We start from the raw sequence: 16080 nt of genomic DNA on the forward strand, positions 1-16080 counted from the left end.
GATTACAGACCAAACAAGGAAGTCTTCTCTTTGATAAAAAGTTTGGATCTAGATTTTGTGAAATAATCCATGCTCGCCTCAGGCTGGGTTGTAGTGACTTGAACGCTCATTGTTTTGATAGACTTATTTCAAATAATCCGAATTGTGCATGTGGGTATTCATGGGAAGATTCTCTCCATTACTTCTTTTCTTGCCCTTGTTATGACTTAATAAGATCAGATTAAATATTTCTATACTAATGGTTTTGACTTAAATTCAATTCTTCAAGGTAATGAAACTTCCAGCAACAACATTAATCAGCTTACTCTTGACTCATAAACTCAAATTACATGTATTCTAAACTCGTATGTATGCAATTGCTATGAACCATTGAATGTAAGTTTGTAGGCATTTTCCTATTATTATGCTTTTCATGTCTTTGTCGAAATAATTGTTTCTGTACTTTGTTTGAAATTAATTATTGATTGTATTGTGTTATATTTGTTGGAGCGGCACTTACATAAGCCGTTGGCTTGTTGTGCCAATCCATATTCATATTATGTTAATATTTCATGAATAAAATATGTTTATAAAAAAAAGAAATGAAAAAAAGCATAAACAGGTGGTTGAGTTCCTTGTCAGCCAAGGAGCTGACATGTCAGTCGTTGCTTGAGTCAGTGAGTGAGTTTAGTTTTACGCCGCTTTTAGCAATATTCCAGCAAAATTCACGGCGGGGGACACCAGAAATTGGCTTCACACATTGTACCCATGTGGGGAATCGAACCCGGGTTTTCGGCGTGACGAGCGAAAGCTTCAACCACTAGGCTACCCCACCGCCCCGTCAGTCGTTGACGATCTTGATGAAACTATCTTTCACTATCCTCCAGGTTGTTGCCAAAGTAATTGCTCCTCACCACTCGGTATCATCTGCGGGCAACATGGCGGCCTTGACCCCAAGCTCAAAAACCGCTTTCACCCTCGGGGACAAAAGACTTAAATATAGTCCAGCGGAAAACCAACCCCCCAAACAGAAGGCCCGAATGTTATGTAGTGCTGTTGAGACTCTATCCGAAGTAGGGCTGGGACGCGTACAAAAAATTGGAATCGAGTACCCGCATGTACTTACCCGAATCGGAATCGAGTACCTGGAAATGTAAGGAAGACATAGCTTCAGTCAACTTTCTGAATATTCAATCACGATTTGACAGATATTATAACAGAAAACCTCACAGGATGGCAATGAGACGTTGAAACTGATCTTAGGCTATTTGATTTACGTCTGTTTATAACTAATATAAAGAGTAACACCATTACTTACATTGTTACTTAAAACACCGAACATTTGTTACAACACAGAACTTTTCATTCCCGCTGTTACTGTGATTTGACTACTCACTGCTCATGCGCAGATAAATTACCGTCGTTGATAATAACCTCCATTAACTGGACAATGCCAAAAAATGTGTGTTACGTTAATAATAAAAAGACCACTTATTCATTCAGCCAGTAGGCAACTACGTTCATGTGTGATATTCTAACTGAACCTATAATGTTTTACATGCAGACTTTGTGTAAACTTGCATAGAATACAATTTGATTGATGTATTTACTGACTGGAGAATTCTGTACGAGATATACATACAGGCAAACTGTAATGCAACTGAGTTAAGCAATATAGCAAAATGCTTGGCTCGCATCTGGGAAGACTGGTCATTTTGCTCTGTTGCGCAACTCAGTTGCATTACAGTTTCCCTATTAAATGAAAAACAAAACTATTGTTAAATCGATATTCTAAAATTGTATCTATCTTCATTGGAATAACTGTATGCTGATTATTATTTGTTAAACTATAAAATGTATATGTTACGTGAGTTCTGCTTCTATTTCTGATCATCTTTCTTCTTATTGTAATGATAACCAGTCGAACATTGTATTGCAAATCAGAATATTAAGTCCTTAGTTTTAATTGATATTCCCAACACATACAATCATTTAATTGCAATCTCTTTAATTGTCAATGTATTCATGTTAAACGCAAATGTAAAAGCTGTGTTTCATGAAATTGAAAAAAAAATAGAAACTAAAGACAAAATTCAATATACATGTAATCTTAAAAGCTTGATAAGCAATGAACACAAATACACAATGTAATGAACACGTTTATTGTTTAGGTTGTGTTTTAGTGCAAGATGTTTTTGCATTGACCTTGTACAGCTTCCACAGTAGATTGACATATTAGATTGAAAAGCCGTATGGGTCTTCAAATTTGTAACTGTGTTAAATTATGAGATTAAGTATATCCTGATCTTGGAGTGTCAGCTTCATAAGGGATGAAGCCCAGGAGTAGCGCAAGTCCCACACCTTCACCACTTCAGTAGAATTCACCAGCAGGGTGTAACACTGATAAATCTCAAAACCATAAGCAGACTGTACTATCAATTTCAGACATGATAACAGTCGGCATTTGGTTTTCTTGCCATTTGCATCAAGCTCAAAATGAGCCCAAACACTCAACTTAGCATGCGTGTCGTCCATATTGCTCTAGGTTAGAGTTACCTGCCCTTGTCATTACTGAGTTCTCTCCCTTTCCGGATACTCGATTCCTTGAAATAGGACTCGATTCCAGCTGTACCCGACCCGGATTCGAGTACCCGAGTATCCGTCCCAGCCCTAATCCGAAGAGGAGGCATCTGAAGAACTTACCCAGGCGTTGACCAACGAAACTGTCTTGAACAAACTAATACCTGCCATCATACCAAAATTAATGAACGAAATGTTCGCCAAGTTTGAGATCATTGTTGAGAGAGCCGTCAAAAAAGCCATATCTGAACTACGAGCGCAAATTGAATCGCAAAATGAAATCATAAAGCAACAGACCAGTATTATTCATAAACAAAGGGATAACATTGTCGAGTTTAAAAACAAACTGGGTAGATGCCTGGAGGACTATGAATCCCTTGAGCAATATACCAGGCGTAACTCGCTAAGGTTTATGAACGTTAGAATGCCCGACAAAAAGACACCCACTGATGACAAAGTCATCGACATATGCCAAAACATTCTTGGAGTGCCTATCAACAAGTGCGATATTGACAGGAGTCATATCACTGGAGAACTGAAGGAAGTCAGAGCACAAATAATTGTAAACCATTTTTCAACTTTCTAACTTGATTAATGAAAGTGATATGTTAGTTTTCAGGTTTCAGTATGGCGTTGGCGGCCATCTTGGATTTCTCAATGTTGAGGCATTGTGGGGCATTTTTGAGCTTGGCATACAGCATATTTGGATTCAGCACCCCTCAATACCCCTAAAAAGCTTGTATGCCAAAAATTAACACGATTTACCTTCAGCGCCTTAAATAAGCACTTTTTCACAAAAGCTGCCTAGACTATTAGTGTCTAAGTTATGGCTGTCTAAGATATAGCTGTCTAAGTTGTGGGAGATAACCACAAGGAACTTATATAGATTACATAGCAAACGTGACTAATGTGTACTGGGAAGTCGTTAATAATATACACACATCACTTGAAGGTTGTGTTGTGAAGCAGCTGGGTGTGTCCAGAACAGTACAGTCAACTGATTAACTCTTTATGGTTTGGATACTCGAATCATGGCTGAATCGTGGTCAATTCAATAACTGTAAGTCGCGTTAGACCATGAAAAATAAACATTTTAGATGTCTATTAAATTGTTGAAACGTATATTACGTAAGCCTTTGAATGACATTTAGCACTGATACACATAAAGCAAGGATTTATGGATGTCAACTTCTGTATTCTGTATTCGTTGTGTTCCTCAAAATAAGGAAGTTGACATCAATAAATTATTGATTTTATGTATCTTTTTATGTCTTGTGTTGTTTTAAAACAAACTGTTCCAATCAAACGTGTACATCTCAATACATTTATTCATTTCGAGGCCATTTGACGCATTGGCGTTAAAATGATAAAACGGATTTTATTGAGATGTCATCTTCGGATGGAACAAGCATTTGACGTTTCTACTTTATTTGTCTTGACGTTTCTGAGGATATGTTTAGAACTGCTATAACAAGACGCTAGACAAGGCGTTGTGACATCAGCCAACTTGACTTTCACGCAGTAATGGTTTTAAATGATTGATGGAAAACTGTTCTGACACGGTTTCCACCTTTGACTGTAAACTCTCTCTCTCTCTCTGGCTTGATGAACTGCAAGAACAGACTAGGATATGGTTGTGTCAGTAATCATTAACAGCGCGTGGCGTTACTAATGAGGAAAATAAAAATCTTTATTTAAAAATATTTATCAGCTTGCGTGTACTGTAAATGTTCCAGGATAAGTGTGAGTTTAAGTTTATTATCCACGTGGTGAACGAACATATAGTGAGATACAAAACTTATATGCAGACATGCGACGTATGATGTACATATCGCATTGACCCCTGAATCCATGGGGTCAACTCATTCATTGGATGATCGTGTATCAGTTCAGAATGAGCTGAAGGGTTGTACAACTGGACAGGTGATGTCCGTCATATATTATATGTCGAAAATATGGCAAGCCATTTTCACATTTATTAAGACATACTGAGATCTTAAATTGTTTTAAAGATACCTTGAATGAAAATAGAGATATCTTGAATTGTATTGAACATATCTTGAATTAAATTGGATATCTCTTGGAAAAATTAAAGGAATCTCGATTACAGATAATTTGTGACGTTCTCTCCTGTTTCTTGCATCATCGATATTAATGAATTGATTTAAAGTTATCTTTAATTTGATTTTAGACATCAGTAATTACCAGAATTGAAGACATCTCTTATTGAGTATCGGTAATGCGATATTTACAATGAATTGAAGTGAAGATATCTTGAATTAAGTTCTTATACAATTACATGTATGTACACTATGATCGTAATTGTTCTATCGATATCTTTAACGAATTTAGAGATACCACAAAATAGTTTATTGATATCTCAGTACACTTTTACGATATCAGTAATTCCATTTTGCATATCAGAAATTAATCAAAGATATTTATTATTATTTATCGATATCTTGAAAACGTTATTGATATCTTTATCAATATTGAAGAGTTAAAACATCTTATTATTATTTATCATCCAAAACTGTGTTTCACAAGAGATATTGGTTGCGTGAAATCAAACGATATCTCCTGTGAGACATCGCTGCACTACAAGTCTAATGGCAGTACCGTGTTCAGAGATATACATTCTTCATTGAAAACTAATGAAGAGTGACTTTTATGACAACTAAAATCTCACCCTCGTGTCTTCTGATACCAAATATATCAACATTCGTTGATAAAAGTGAAAAATTGTAACTTTATGAACTCGTGGTGATATATTTGATATCAAAAGACACTCGTGTGAGATTCTCTATTTATCATCCAAAACTGTGTTCCACAGGAGATATCGTTTTAACTGTAGATTTTGTACAATGCCCTGACAATGCTATGGCGTCATGAACTTGATGCCATCAGAATGCTATGACGTCGCTCCACTGCAAGCCTAATGGTAGTGCCGCGTTCAGAGATGAACATTTTTCTTTGAAAACTAATGAAGAGTGATTTTTTATGATAAATAGAATCTCGTCCTCGTGTTAACTTATATCAATTATATCAACACTCGCTGATAAAAGTTAAAATATCCGAGGCTTGCCGATATATGGTGATATATTTGATATCAAAAGACACTCGGGTGAGATTCTCTATGTGTCACTATAGGAAAGAATAACTTCACCAAACAGTACTAACGAAACATTTTCTGTTTGATACATACCCTGAACTATTTGTGTACAGTTATCTTCATGAAAAATGCCTCCGTGGAGGTGATGGACAAGGATGTCAGCCTCTGCTCTGACGTTCAGGTGGTGCGGTGTGGAGCTCTACCTACCATTGTTGCTCCTGGTGATAAGTTCACCTTCACCTGCAATGCCACCTTCCCTGTCCGCTTTGTCCGTGTTGTACAGCGAGCTACAAGCATCTCACACTTTGGAATCGGGCATGTTGACGTGCAAGGAGAAGGGACAATAAAACCATATCGTGAGTGAACCATTTAGTCAAAGTACTAATTTTTATTAATCTCTTTTACATACATCAGCTAAAGAGAGAGTGAGATAATACATTATATCATTGTACTCGGATTAGGCTGTCCGTATTACAGTACTCCCCATCTCCCGGCCCCACTCCCCTGAATTGTCATGAAGTGAAATGATAAAATGTTTTCTTATACTATCTCAAATTTCTCCGTCACTGTGGAAATGTATGCCTTGATGCGATAAATAAGTAAACCTTCCCTTGCACAGGTCAACTAGATCCATCTATTAAATAACTGATTCTGAAGCAAAGCGATGCGATCCTCACGCGATCTACATTATAATATGAAATTTCATTAACACGCGATACAATAATATTTTTGACAGTTACTGATTTTAAAAAAATATTTCTAATGATTTAAATTTTATTTGCCCGCTCGTTCTCTTTAGGGGAGATTTTGAGAAGAGAGAAAACCAGTACGGGTGTCCTCGGTGTGGCCCTAAGAGACCACTGAAAGGATCTGAGCTTTAGTGGCGGTGAATGCAGGTTTTAATACCCCAATGGTGTTGGACGATGGTTATGATGTACATCACTGACTTGTCTTCTAGACTTTACAGGTCATAAATGTGGAGTTTGGAGTAAAATGAAAATGTAGTATAATTTTTAATCAGTTCTTTTAGACGATTCGGGTTTTGTGTGGGTCCACGTTCCATTTGTCATCCCAGAATCACTAGATGGATTGGGTAGTGAGGACATTGCTGATGGTGTGTGATGTGACTTTGACGACGATATAGCGTTGAACAATACTCGTTCACACACTAAACAGAATTACTTTTCTCTAGGCTCATACTACAAACCGTCGAAGAACAAGAAGGTGTCGGAGCCGTTCCAGACCACGTCGGCCATGACAGCCGGCTACTGCGGCATCGTTTTTCACCAGCATCATTCATGCATCGACTTCAGCTTCAGTGCAACAGCGCCGACTGATGAGAACTGTCTGCTAACCGACAAAGCCTTGTCTTCACATCACGTTAACGACAATTCTTGGACAACCTACACCATTACCTGCTTGTAAACATTCAATCCAAACATGTCTAGCTTCGATCACACTTCGCCCTTTTCACAGCCATGTTTTGTAGTGGTTGAGTCAAACTGAACTCAGTGTTAAAATGAGCTATAGAGCGCCAGTAACTGGAGAACGATTACCACACTAGGACACCATGGGAACTTACAGTACCTTTGCTTCCTGCATGGACCGATGCAGGACTGGCATCGATTTCGGGCATAGTGCATACGTGTGTCTGAAAGGAGAAGAAAGAGATACCGATCAATACTTCAAACATCGATCCAAAGAAAATGTAACGATAACTAAGCCCGTGATCTCAGATGAATATTGTATCACATAAACTCTTATAATTGGTTCGGGGTAATGGAATCTGAATGTTATATAATCTGTCTCCTGAGACAAATTACTTTTTCTTATCCATCCATTGGTATAAGTCGTTGTCTCTTTGTGTTTGCGTACTGAAAGGAAACTGGCTTGGTCGTTTTAATTACATATTTCCGTTCAAGTCTTGAACGAAACACTGTATTAATGGTTGTCAGTCTGTTTGTCATCGCGTGCAGGGAGTAAAAATCGATTTCAGAGCGAACGAAGCTAAGTTTCACGGAGTAAGTCTTTAATAATATGCACACATCACTTGTGTTGTGAAGCTAGCATGTTATACAAGTACAGCCTACTGATTAACTCTTGATGGTTTTGATACTTAGATTATGGATGGATGCTATTTCATTTCATTGAATACAATCGTGTTAGGCCATAAAAATAATGTTTTAGGTGTCAGTTTTGTTGATGCAAGTCTTAAGCAAGTATGTCCTAATGTCTTTTCTTCAACTTTTAAACAGTTGTTGCAATCAAAAATGTGTATTTTGATTTGTATTCAGAAAAGATTATGCCAAACATGCACGTGCTAATCGTGCGCTTAAATGATGACAAGGGTTTTGTCCCTTTACTTTGATGTCATCGTCAGTAGGAAAACGCGTTTGAAGCATGTGGTGTATTTAAATAAATAATAAAGATAAAAATAAAGAAGTTGACATCCATAAATTCTTTATTTGTCTTTGTATGTCTTTTCGTTTCTGAAATCTAAAGACATGTCTATTCCTCTTTTGTACTGGATTCCAAAGCTAAATAGAATCTCTACACGGGGAGATATATTGCTGGGTCCATTAAATGTACCATCACATCCCTGTCTCAAAGATTAAAACGGGATCGGGTGGTCAGGCTCGCTGACTTGGTTGCCACATGTCATCGGTTCCCAATTGCGCAGATCGATGTTCATGGTGTTGATCACTGGATTGTCTGGTCCAGACTCAAATATTTACAGACCGCCGTCATATAGCTGGAATATTGCTGAGTGCGGCGTAAAACTAAACTCACTCACTCACTCAAAGATTAACCATACTCTTTAATACTGTCAAGGAAGGACTTTCTAGACATTCACAGCAAGTATTTGAAACGAGCGGAATTAATACCATGTTGGTTCTCAAAAACTCAAAAGATTTGCTTACATTTTTACATTCTCAGAAACAGACCGAGTCGAAACATTTGATTTTTCAACGTTGTATACCCCTATGACAAACTTAGGAAAAAACCTTGATCCATGTGGCGTTTGTAAATAAACATAAATAGCTCTCTTCAAAGGTTCAGGACAATTTGTCAAAAATGAAAGCAAATGTAATTTGAAGTTTTTGCCAAGAAAACAATATGTGAAATGCTTGACTTTCTCACTGATATCATCTATGTAAAATTTTAGGGTAAACCATTTCACCAAGAAGCAGGTATCCCCATGGGCACGAATTGTGCTCCCCTCCTTGCGGATCTGTTTCTTTAAGCATATGAATCAGAATTTCTGTTTGGGTTGGCAAAATCAAAACAAGGTAATGTTTGCCAACAAGTTTAACTTAAGCTTCCGGTACATCGCTGATCTAATATCGTCCAATAACCATCCAATAGCCAATCCCCTTCCGCTGATTTACCCACCTAAACATGAAATTGAGGAGACACGTGGCGCCGCCACAACTGTTTCATATTTAAATCTATGCACAACGATTCATAGTGACAAAAAAAACCTATCCACATAGCTGTATGACAAAGGAGATGATTTCAACTTCCCGATAGCCAACTCCCCTTCCATGTCAAGCAATATTCAAACAGCTCCAGCCATTTCACAACGTTTGAGGTACAATCGAGTGTTTTTTTATCAGAATTTCGAAGAGCGTCATACCACTCTTGCTCGGAAGTTGCTTGATCAAGGTTACAACATTCAAGAGGGGGTAGCCTAGTGGTTTAAGCCTTCGCTTGTCTCACCGAAGACGCGGGTTCGATTCCCTACATGCATTTTTGGTGTCCAGCCGTGATATTGCTTGAGTACTGCTAAAAGCGGCGTAAAACTAAACTCTCTCACTCGTTTATTTGGAGGATATGTTTTGAACCTCTGACGCCAGAGGCCAGACGCCAGACAAGATGCCGTGACTCCAGCCAATGTTACTCTCAGTCAGTCATAGTTCTAAAGGACTGATGGAAGTTCTACATACACAAAGTTTCCGTCTTTGACTTTGAACTCTCTTGTAGTCTTCTATTGACTTGAGAAACTTTAGGATTACACCAGGACATGGCTGCTTGAGTATTCATTAACGACTATTGGCGTTACTGATGATGTGAATAAAGATCGTTTTCATAAATATTTATGAAAATAACGCCCGCAGATTCTCATGACTGAGCCTTTGTCACCACAACTCATTCGTTGACAGCTAAGGATGTACGGCCTCGTTGTCCTGTTGTGTGCAGTCCTCTACACCAGCGTTACAAGACTCCACAACATATGTACACAGTGAGTACTGTAAATGTTTCTTGAGGTGAGGTGAGGTGAGGTGAGGTTGTGTGGGGTGGGGTTGTGTTGGATGGTGTGGTGTGGGGTGAGGTGAGGTGAGGTGAGGTGAGGTGAGACGTCGTACTTAAGAATATTTCACTCATATGACGACGTGCGTGCGTGTGTATGTGTGGCTGCTTGTATTAGCCCAGACTTAAGCTGGTGTTATAGTGCTAGCTCAATGAGATACCACGCCGCAGTTAGGCATGAATACCCTCAGACACATTAGCTGACTCCGAGCCGACCAGTCCTTGCTGTATCCATTAATGCCGAGCGCCAGGCAGGGACCAACAAGTACCACATTTTAACGTCTTTTGGTATGACGCGACTGGGGATCGAACCCGCGACCTTCGACCCTCCGTGCGGACGCTCTAGCCTCTACACCACCGAGGCAGTGAGTGAGTAAGTGAGTGAGTGAGTGAGGGATGGAGCGGGCGAGTTAGTTTTACCTCGGCAATACCTCTGTCATACAGTGACGGCTTTGGAACAGTTTTGCTGATTGGTGAGTGAGTGAGTTAGTTTAGTTTTACGCTGCACTCAGCAATATTCCAGCTATATGGCGGGGGTCTGTAAATAATCGAGTCTGGACCAGACAATCCAATGATCAACAGCATGAGCATCGATCTGCGCAATTGGGAACCGATGACATGTGTCAACCAAGCCAGCGAGCCTGACCACCCGATCCCGTTAGTTGCCTCTTCCGACAAGCATGGGTTACTGAAGATCAATATCCTAACCCTGACCTTCACGGGTTTTGCTGATTGGTAAGTCACACAGGACAGTAACATATTACAATATAGTGTTTTAAAGGTGATAAGATTCCTTCCTTCTTAAAGATGCAATGTTTCGAAGCAACAATGCCCAACCATGCCACATGGCTTTGAGCCTCCAACAGGAAGCAACAAAGATGCCAAGAGGGTATACACCAGCAGAAACCATTACCTGTAATGCTGTTCCTGATTGGCCCATGAGCCACCGTCCTGTGGGAATATAGAAGTCTAGGAAAAATAGATATATATTTCAAAATTAACTCCAGTTTAATAAACCGTAACCAAGACCCAAAGTGAAAAGAAACTCAGAAATACAATCTGCGCAGTACAATTTATGGGCAGAGTTAGGCATGGCCAGTCAGTTGATACGATCCGTCTCATCGTGCAGCCCGTCAAGGCGAACTTAGGGACAAAGTGTGTAGGGCCGCAACAACCTAACTCCATCTTCCACCGACACATGGGCGCAACTCACGGCAAACGGGTTGCCCAGTTAACTAACCTTACCAGAAGTAGTTAGGTGCTGAGGACAGATTCTACCCCGGGTCCCCATGGGGACGTCCATGATGACGTCGAAGGCGGGTCTCAGTTGACCTGTTGGCGACTTCTTTGAGATAACTAATGGCCAATGAAACATGAATTTCAAGAAAGATTGATGCGTTTAGAACGTTATGGTAGACCCAGTTAACCTACTACATATCTGTCATATGCCATTGTTGCAATATGTCAAAGATTTCTCACGCACGCACGCACAAACAAGTATATGAACACAGATACACACTAAAGTCGTGACTTGAATGTTCTCAGATGTGCACACTTAACGCGAGGGTGAAGATAATGCTATATGGCATTGCACTTGATTGTGTAACAATGATCAAAAGGAACACAATGTACATGTGAACTGTTATGTCTTGCTTTCCGCTGTCTCACTGGAACTGCACCGTCTTATCTATCCAATCTTCTAACTGTGTACACGCCTTCCCGACCTCTCCGCTCACAGGATAAGAACCTGCTTGTTGTCCCAAAAGTAAAAACAGTGCAGTATGGAAACAGGTCCTTTGTCCATGCAGGATATATGGCCTGGAACAGTCACCCGCAGAGCCTCAGAAGCTGTTGTGACTTTCATATGTTTAGATCCAATCGAAAAACAGACATGTTCAAAATAGTCTTTCAACTGTAGCTCTTTGCTTTAATTGCATTATATTTTGTGAGCTTTGAGTGAGTGAGCTTTAGTTTTCGCTGCTTTTAGCAATATTCCAGCAATTACACGGCGGGGGACACCAGAAATGGGCTTCACACATTGTACCCATGTGGGGAATCGAACTCGGGTCTTCGGCGCGACGAGCGAACGCTTTAACCACTGGGCTACCCCACCGCCCCAATAAGCGGGATATATGTTCAAAGATATATGGCATGTATCCACGTGGAGAGTGATGTCATTCAACTTGGACAGGTTTTTGGACCTTACAATACTTTGACAAGTAAAATGTGTATGTATGTTTGTGGGTATGGATGTGTGTGGATGCGTGCGTGCGTGCGTGCGTGCGTGTGTCTTATCCATCTTCATATTTTCCTTGCAGGTGAAAATATTTCAAAAGGGAAAGATGCAAAACAGAGCAGTGCCCATCCCACCTATACCGCCAGCAAGGCTCTAGATAAAGCACATGCATCCTCTGGATCATTAACAAATCAAGGCAACCCGTCCTGGTGGGAGGTGGACCTCAGAGGCTACTTCAACATCAACAACATCACCGTCACTGCAGCCTCCTACAGTAATTCGTGTAAAGTTTCCTTTGTTTTGTTTCATCCATGAACATACAGGGTTGGTGGCACACCAAACACAACACCAAATCTATGTAGATGTCCTTGCAATTTAACACAATTCACCAACTGTATTGTGTACCGTGAATGATATAAATATGCATTTAAAACTCTTATTCAACACAATACTTGAATTACATTATTTTCAAGAAATAATATTTTTCCTGGCTACATATAAGAAACGTACATTTTATATATGATACGTACTCTGAGTATATGTTTACAGATAACCACATGAAAAATGCCTACGTGGAGGTGATGGACAAGGATGTCAGCCTCTGCTCTGACGTCCAGGTGGTGTGGTGTGGAGCAGTGTCCAGCACTGTTGCTGCTGGGGAAGACTTCACCTTCACCTGCAATGCCACCTTCCCTGTCCGCTTTGTCCGTGTCACCAGGCGATCCACAAGTCGCATACACCTCTGGATCGGACATGTTGACGTGCAAGGGGAAGGGACTACGAAGCCATATCGTGAGTAAACCACTGAATCCAAGATTACATAACATAACCTCTGACATATATACACGTGAGCATATACCAAGCACCGCCCATCCCTCTATCAAGCGTGACCCTCTCGTGGTATTCCGGGACAGGCTGAATAGAGAGTTATCCCCCTTCTGTAAGGATTTCATATTGGCGTATGAACATTCTACTTCAAACAAGAACGATAACTCCATTTCTGCTTAATTACAACAGTAATAAACATTACTGACGCACTGTTATAAAACAGTTTAACCTGTTTTAAGGAATAATGTAATGACGTAATTGTTACCTGCCTTGTATTTTTAAATACCCTTAGAATCCGAAATGGAATTCTTTTCCTTTATAGGAAATTAAAATAGCCCTTCATTTCAGCTGTTATATGTTCCAAAATAGATCCACAAAAATGACTTTAAACAGAAGAAATTCATGTACAGTCTTCATTAAGTGTGCTCGGTGTCTACACGTAGTCTTAACTTGCATGTAGCACTGAACACTGCCATACACTTGGTGATATTTAAAATGAATACACTGAAATAAGTATGAAGGTCCCAGACTAAAATATCCCCAGTGAAGTGAAATGTAAGCACAGTGTTTGATTATAAACAGCTAGGTTGATTAGTTACATATGAGTTTATTGTTTTGAAACTTTTTCTACTTATAATGACATTATCTAAACATATCGGAAAGCGCACGTTATTTCTCCAAAGCAAGCAAGATCGTCAGAGAAAACACTTAATTGAAAATATGCGAGTCGTTATGAAAACAAACGCACGTGTGTGTATATATTTGAATCTGTCACTGTTCGTGGTCCTCATCGTAATTAAAATATTAAATACTGTTTCAATTCTGTTGGCTTTGTTCTTTGTAATGTCAATGTGATATATATTTTGTACGGATTTTTAAACGATCGTAGCATGCCATAACTGACTGAAGTACTCGGGAGATTTTCATCAAAGTACACAATCCTTCCACGCATTCTGATTGGTTTGTCCTTTTTTTCGTATGACCCAATAAGATTCTTCAGTTTCTTGGTGCCGTCCGACATCTCCTGAAGTTGTCCGACTGATGTGTGAAGTGACTTCTGAGAAGTTATCATGTAGACATACCACTGAGGACATTACGTAAATTGACTGTGTATACCAGCATACAGCGTGTACATCATGATATCAGTAGTAAAAAACACTACTAAAGGCAAAAAAACGTAACAAATTAAATGACTATTTAGACGTTTTGTTGTTTTCTTCATTAGTTTTCTTCATCCCGCTGCAAGGGGTGACAAAAATCAGTCATGTATACCAACCACCGTCAACAGACCATAATGTGTTGGTTTAACAGTGTTGACGAATTGAGATGTTGGCGAAATGACACTCAACCGGTGTCCGAGCCGTTCCTGACCATGAATCCAAGTCGCCTTTGTCATAAAAAGACAGGACCCGTGAAGATCTGGGTTAGACTTGATCATCAGCAACCCACGCATTTCGTAAGAGGCGACTAACGGGATCGGGTGGTCAGGCTCCCTGACATTTCATAGTATCCTATTTGCGAAGGTCGATGCTCCTGATCCTGATCACTGGATTGTCTGGTCCAGACTCGATTATTTACAGCCCGCCGCCATATAGCTAGAATATTGCTGAGTGAAGCGTTAAACAACAAACCAGCCAACCATAAAAAGATGGACCGAGTGGTCAGGCTCTGTGACATTGCTGATGGTGTGTCACGTGACTCGATGACGATGACCAGTATAACGTCAAGATAGCCTTGAAGATATCCCGTTCACACATTAAATATATTTACTTTTCTCTAGGCTCATACTACAAACCGTCCAAGAACGTGAAAGTGTCGGAGCCGTTCCTGACCACGTCGGCCATGACAGCCGGCGACTGCGGCATCGTTTGTCATCAGCATCATTCATGCATCGACTTCAGCTACAGTGCAACAGCGCCGACTGATGAGAACTGTCTGCTCACCGACAAAGCCTTGTCTTCACATCACGTCAACGACACTTCTTGGACAACCTACACCATTACCTGCTTGTAAACATTCAATCCAAACATATCAAGCTTCGATCACACTTCGCCCTTTTCACAGCCATGTTTTGTAGTGGTTGAGTCAAACTGAACTTAGTGTTAAAATGGGCTATAGAGCGCCAGTAACTGGAGAACGATTACCACACAAGGGACCATGGGGACTTACAGTACCTTTGCTTCCTGCATGGATCAAAGTAAGACTGACATGGACTTCGGGCTTAGTGCATACGTGTGACTGAAAGGAGAAGAGATACCGATCAATACTTCAAACATCCAAAGAAAATGTACCGATAAGTAAGCCCGTGATCTCATATGAATATTGTATCACATAAACTCTTATAATTTGTTCGGGGATAATGGAATCCTAATGTTGTAATCGGTCTTTAGAGACAAATTACTTTTTCTTATCCATCCATTGCTATCAGTTGTTATGTCTTTGTGTTTGTGTACTGAAAGGAAACTGGCTTGGTCGTTTTAATTACATATGTCTGTTCAAGGCTTGACCGAAACACTGTATTAATGGTTTTCAGTCTGTATGTCGTCGCGTGCACGGAGTGAAAATCGACTTCAGAGCGAACGAGGCCAATCTTTACGGAGTAAGTCGTTAATAATATGCACACATCACCTATGTTGTGAAGCTAGCATGTTCTACAAGTACAGTCTACTGATTAACTCTTGACGGTTTTGACATTTTGCCTATGGTTGGATGCAATTTCATTTTATTGAATACAATCGTGTTAGGCCATAAAAATAATGTTTTAGGTGTCAGTTTTGTTGATGTAAGTCTTAGGCAAGTATGTCCTAATGTCTTTTTTCAACTTTTAAACAGTTGTTGCAATCAAAAATGTGTATTTTGATTTGTATTCAGAAAAGATTATGCCAAACATGCACGTGCTAATCGTGCGCTTAAATGATGACAAGGGTTTTGTCCCTTTACTTTGATGTCATTGTCAGTAGGAACACGCGTTTGAAGCATGTGATGTATTTAACGCCATGTTTCTCAAAATAAAGAAGTTGACAACCATAAATTC

General features: G+C 39.7%; 2 protein-coding genes across 2 annotated transcripts; both read left to right on the forward strand.

The window, feature by feature from the left end:
* Positions 1-5790: 5790 nt before the first annotated feature.
* LOC124267513 lies at positions 5791-8306 on the forward strand. The gene is made up of 2 exons (XM_046702436.1): positions 5791-6027; positions 6864-8306. The coding sequence occupies exons 1-2, from the start codon at positions 5793-5795 to the stop codon at positions 7094-7096; spliced, it is 468 nt and encodes a 155-aa protein (XP_046558392.1). The 5' UTR covers positions 5791-5792; the 3' UTR covers positions 7097-8306.
* A 2767-nt stretch (positions 8307-11073) lies between these two features.
* Positions 11074-16080, forward strand: LOC124267515. Its single transcript, XM_046702438.1, has 4 exons — positions 11074-11080; positions 12301-12501; positions 12768-13010; positions 14827-16080. The coding sequence occupies exons 1-4, from the start codon at positions 11074-11076 to the stop codon at positions 15057-15059; spliced, it is 684 nt and encodes a 227-aa protein (XP_046558394.1). The 3' UTR covers positions 15060-16080.

The sequence above is a fragment of the Haliotis rubra genome, unplaced genomic scaffold (genome assembly GCF_003918875.1).
Source record: "Haliotis rubra isolate DU_JTF1 unplaced genomic scaffold, ASM391887v1 Scf1317, whole genome shotgun sequence".
Lineage (NCBI taxonomy): Eukaryota > Metazoa > Mollusca > Gastropoda > Lepetellida > Haliotidae > Haliotis > Haliotis rubra.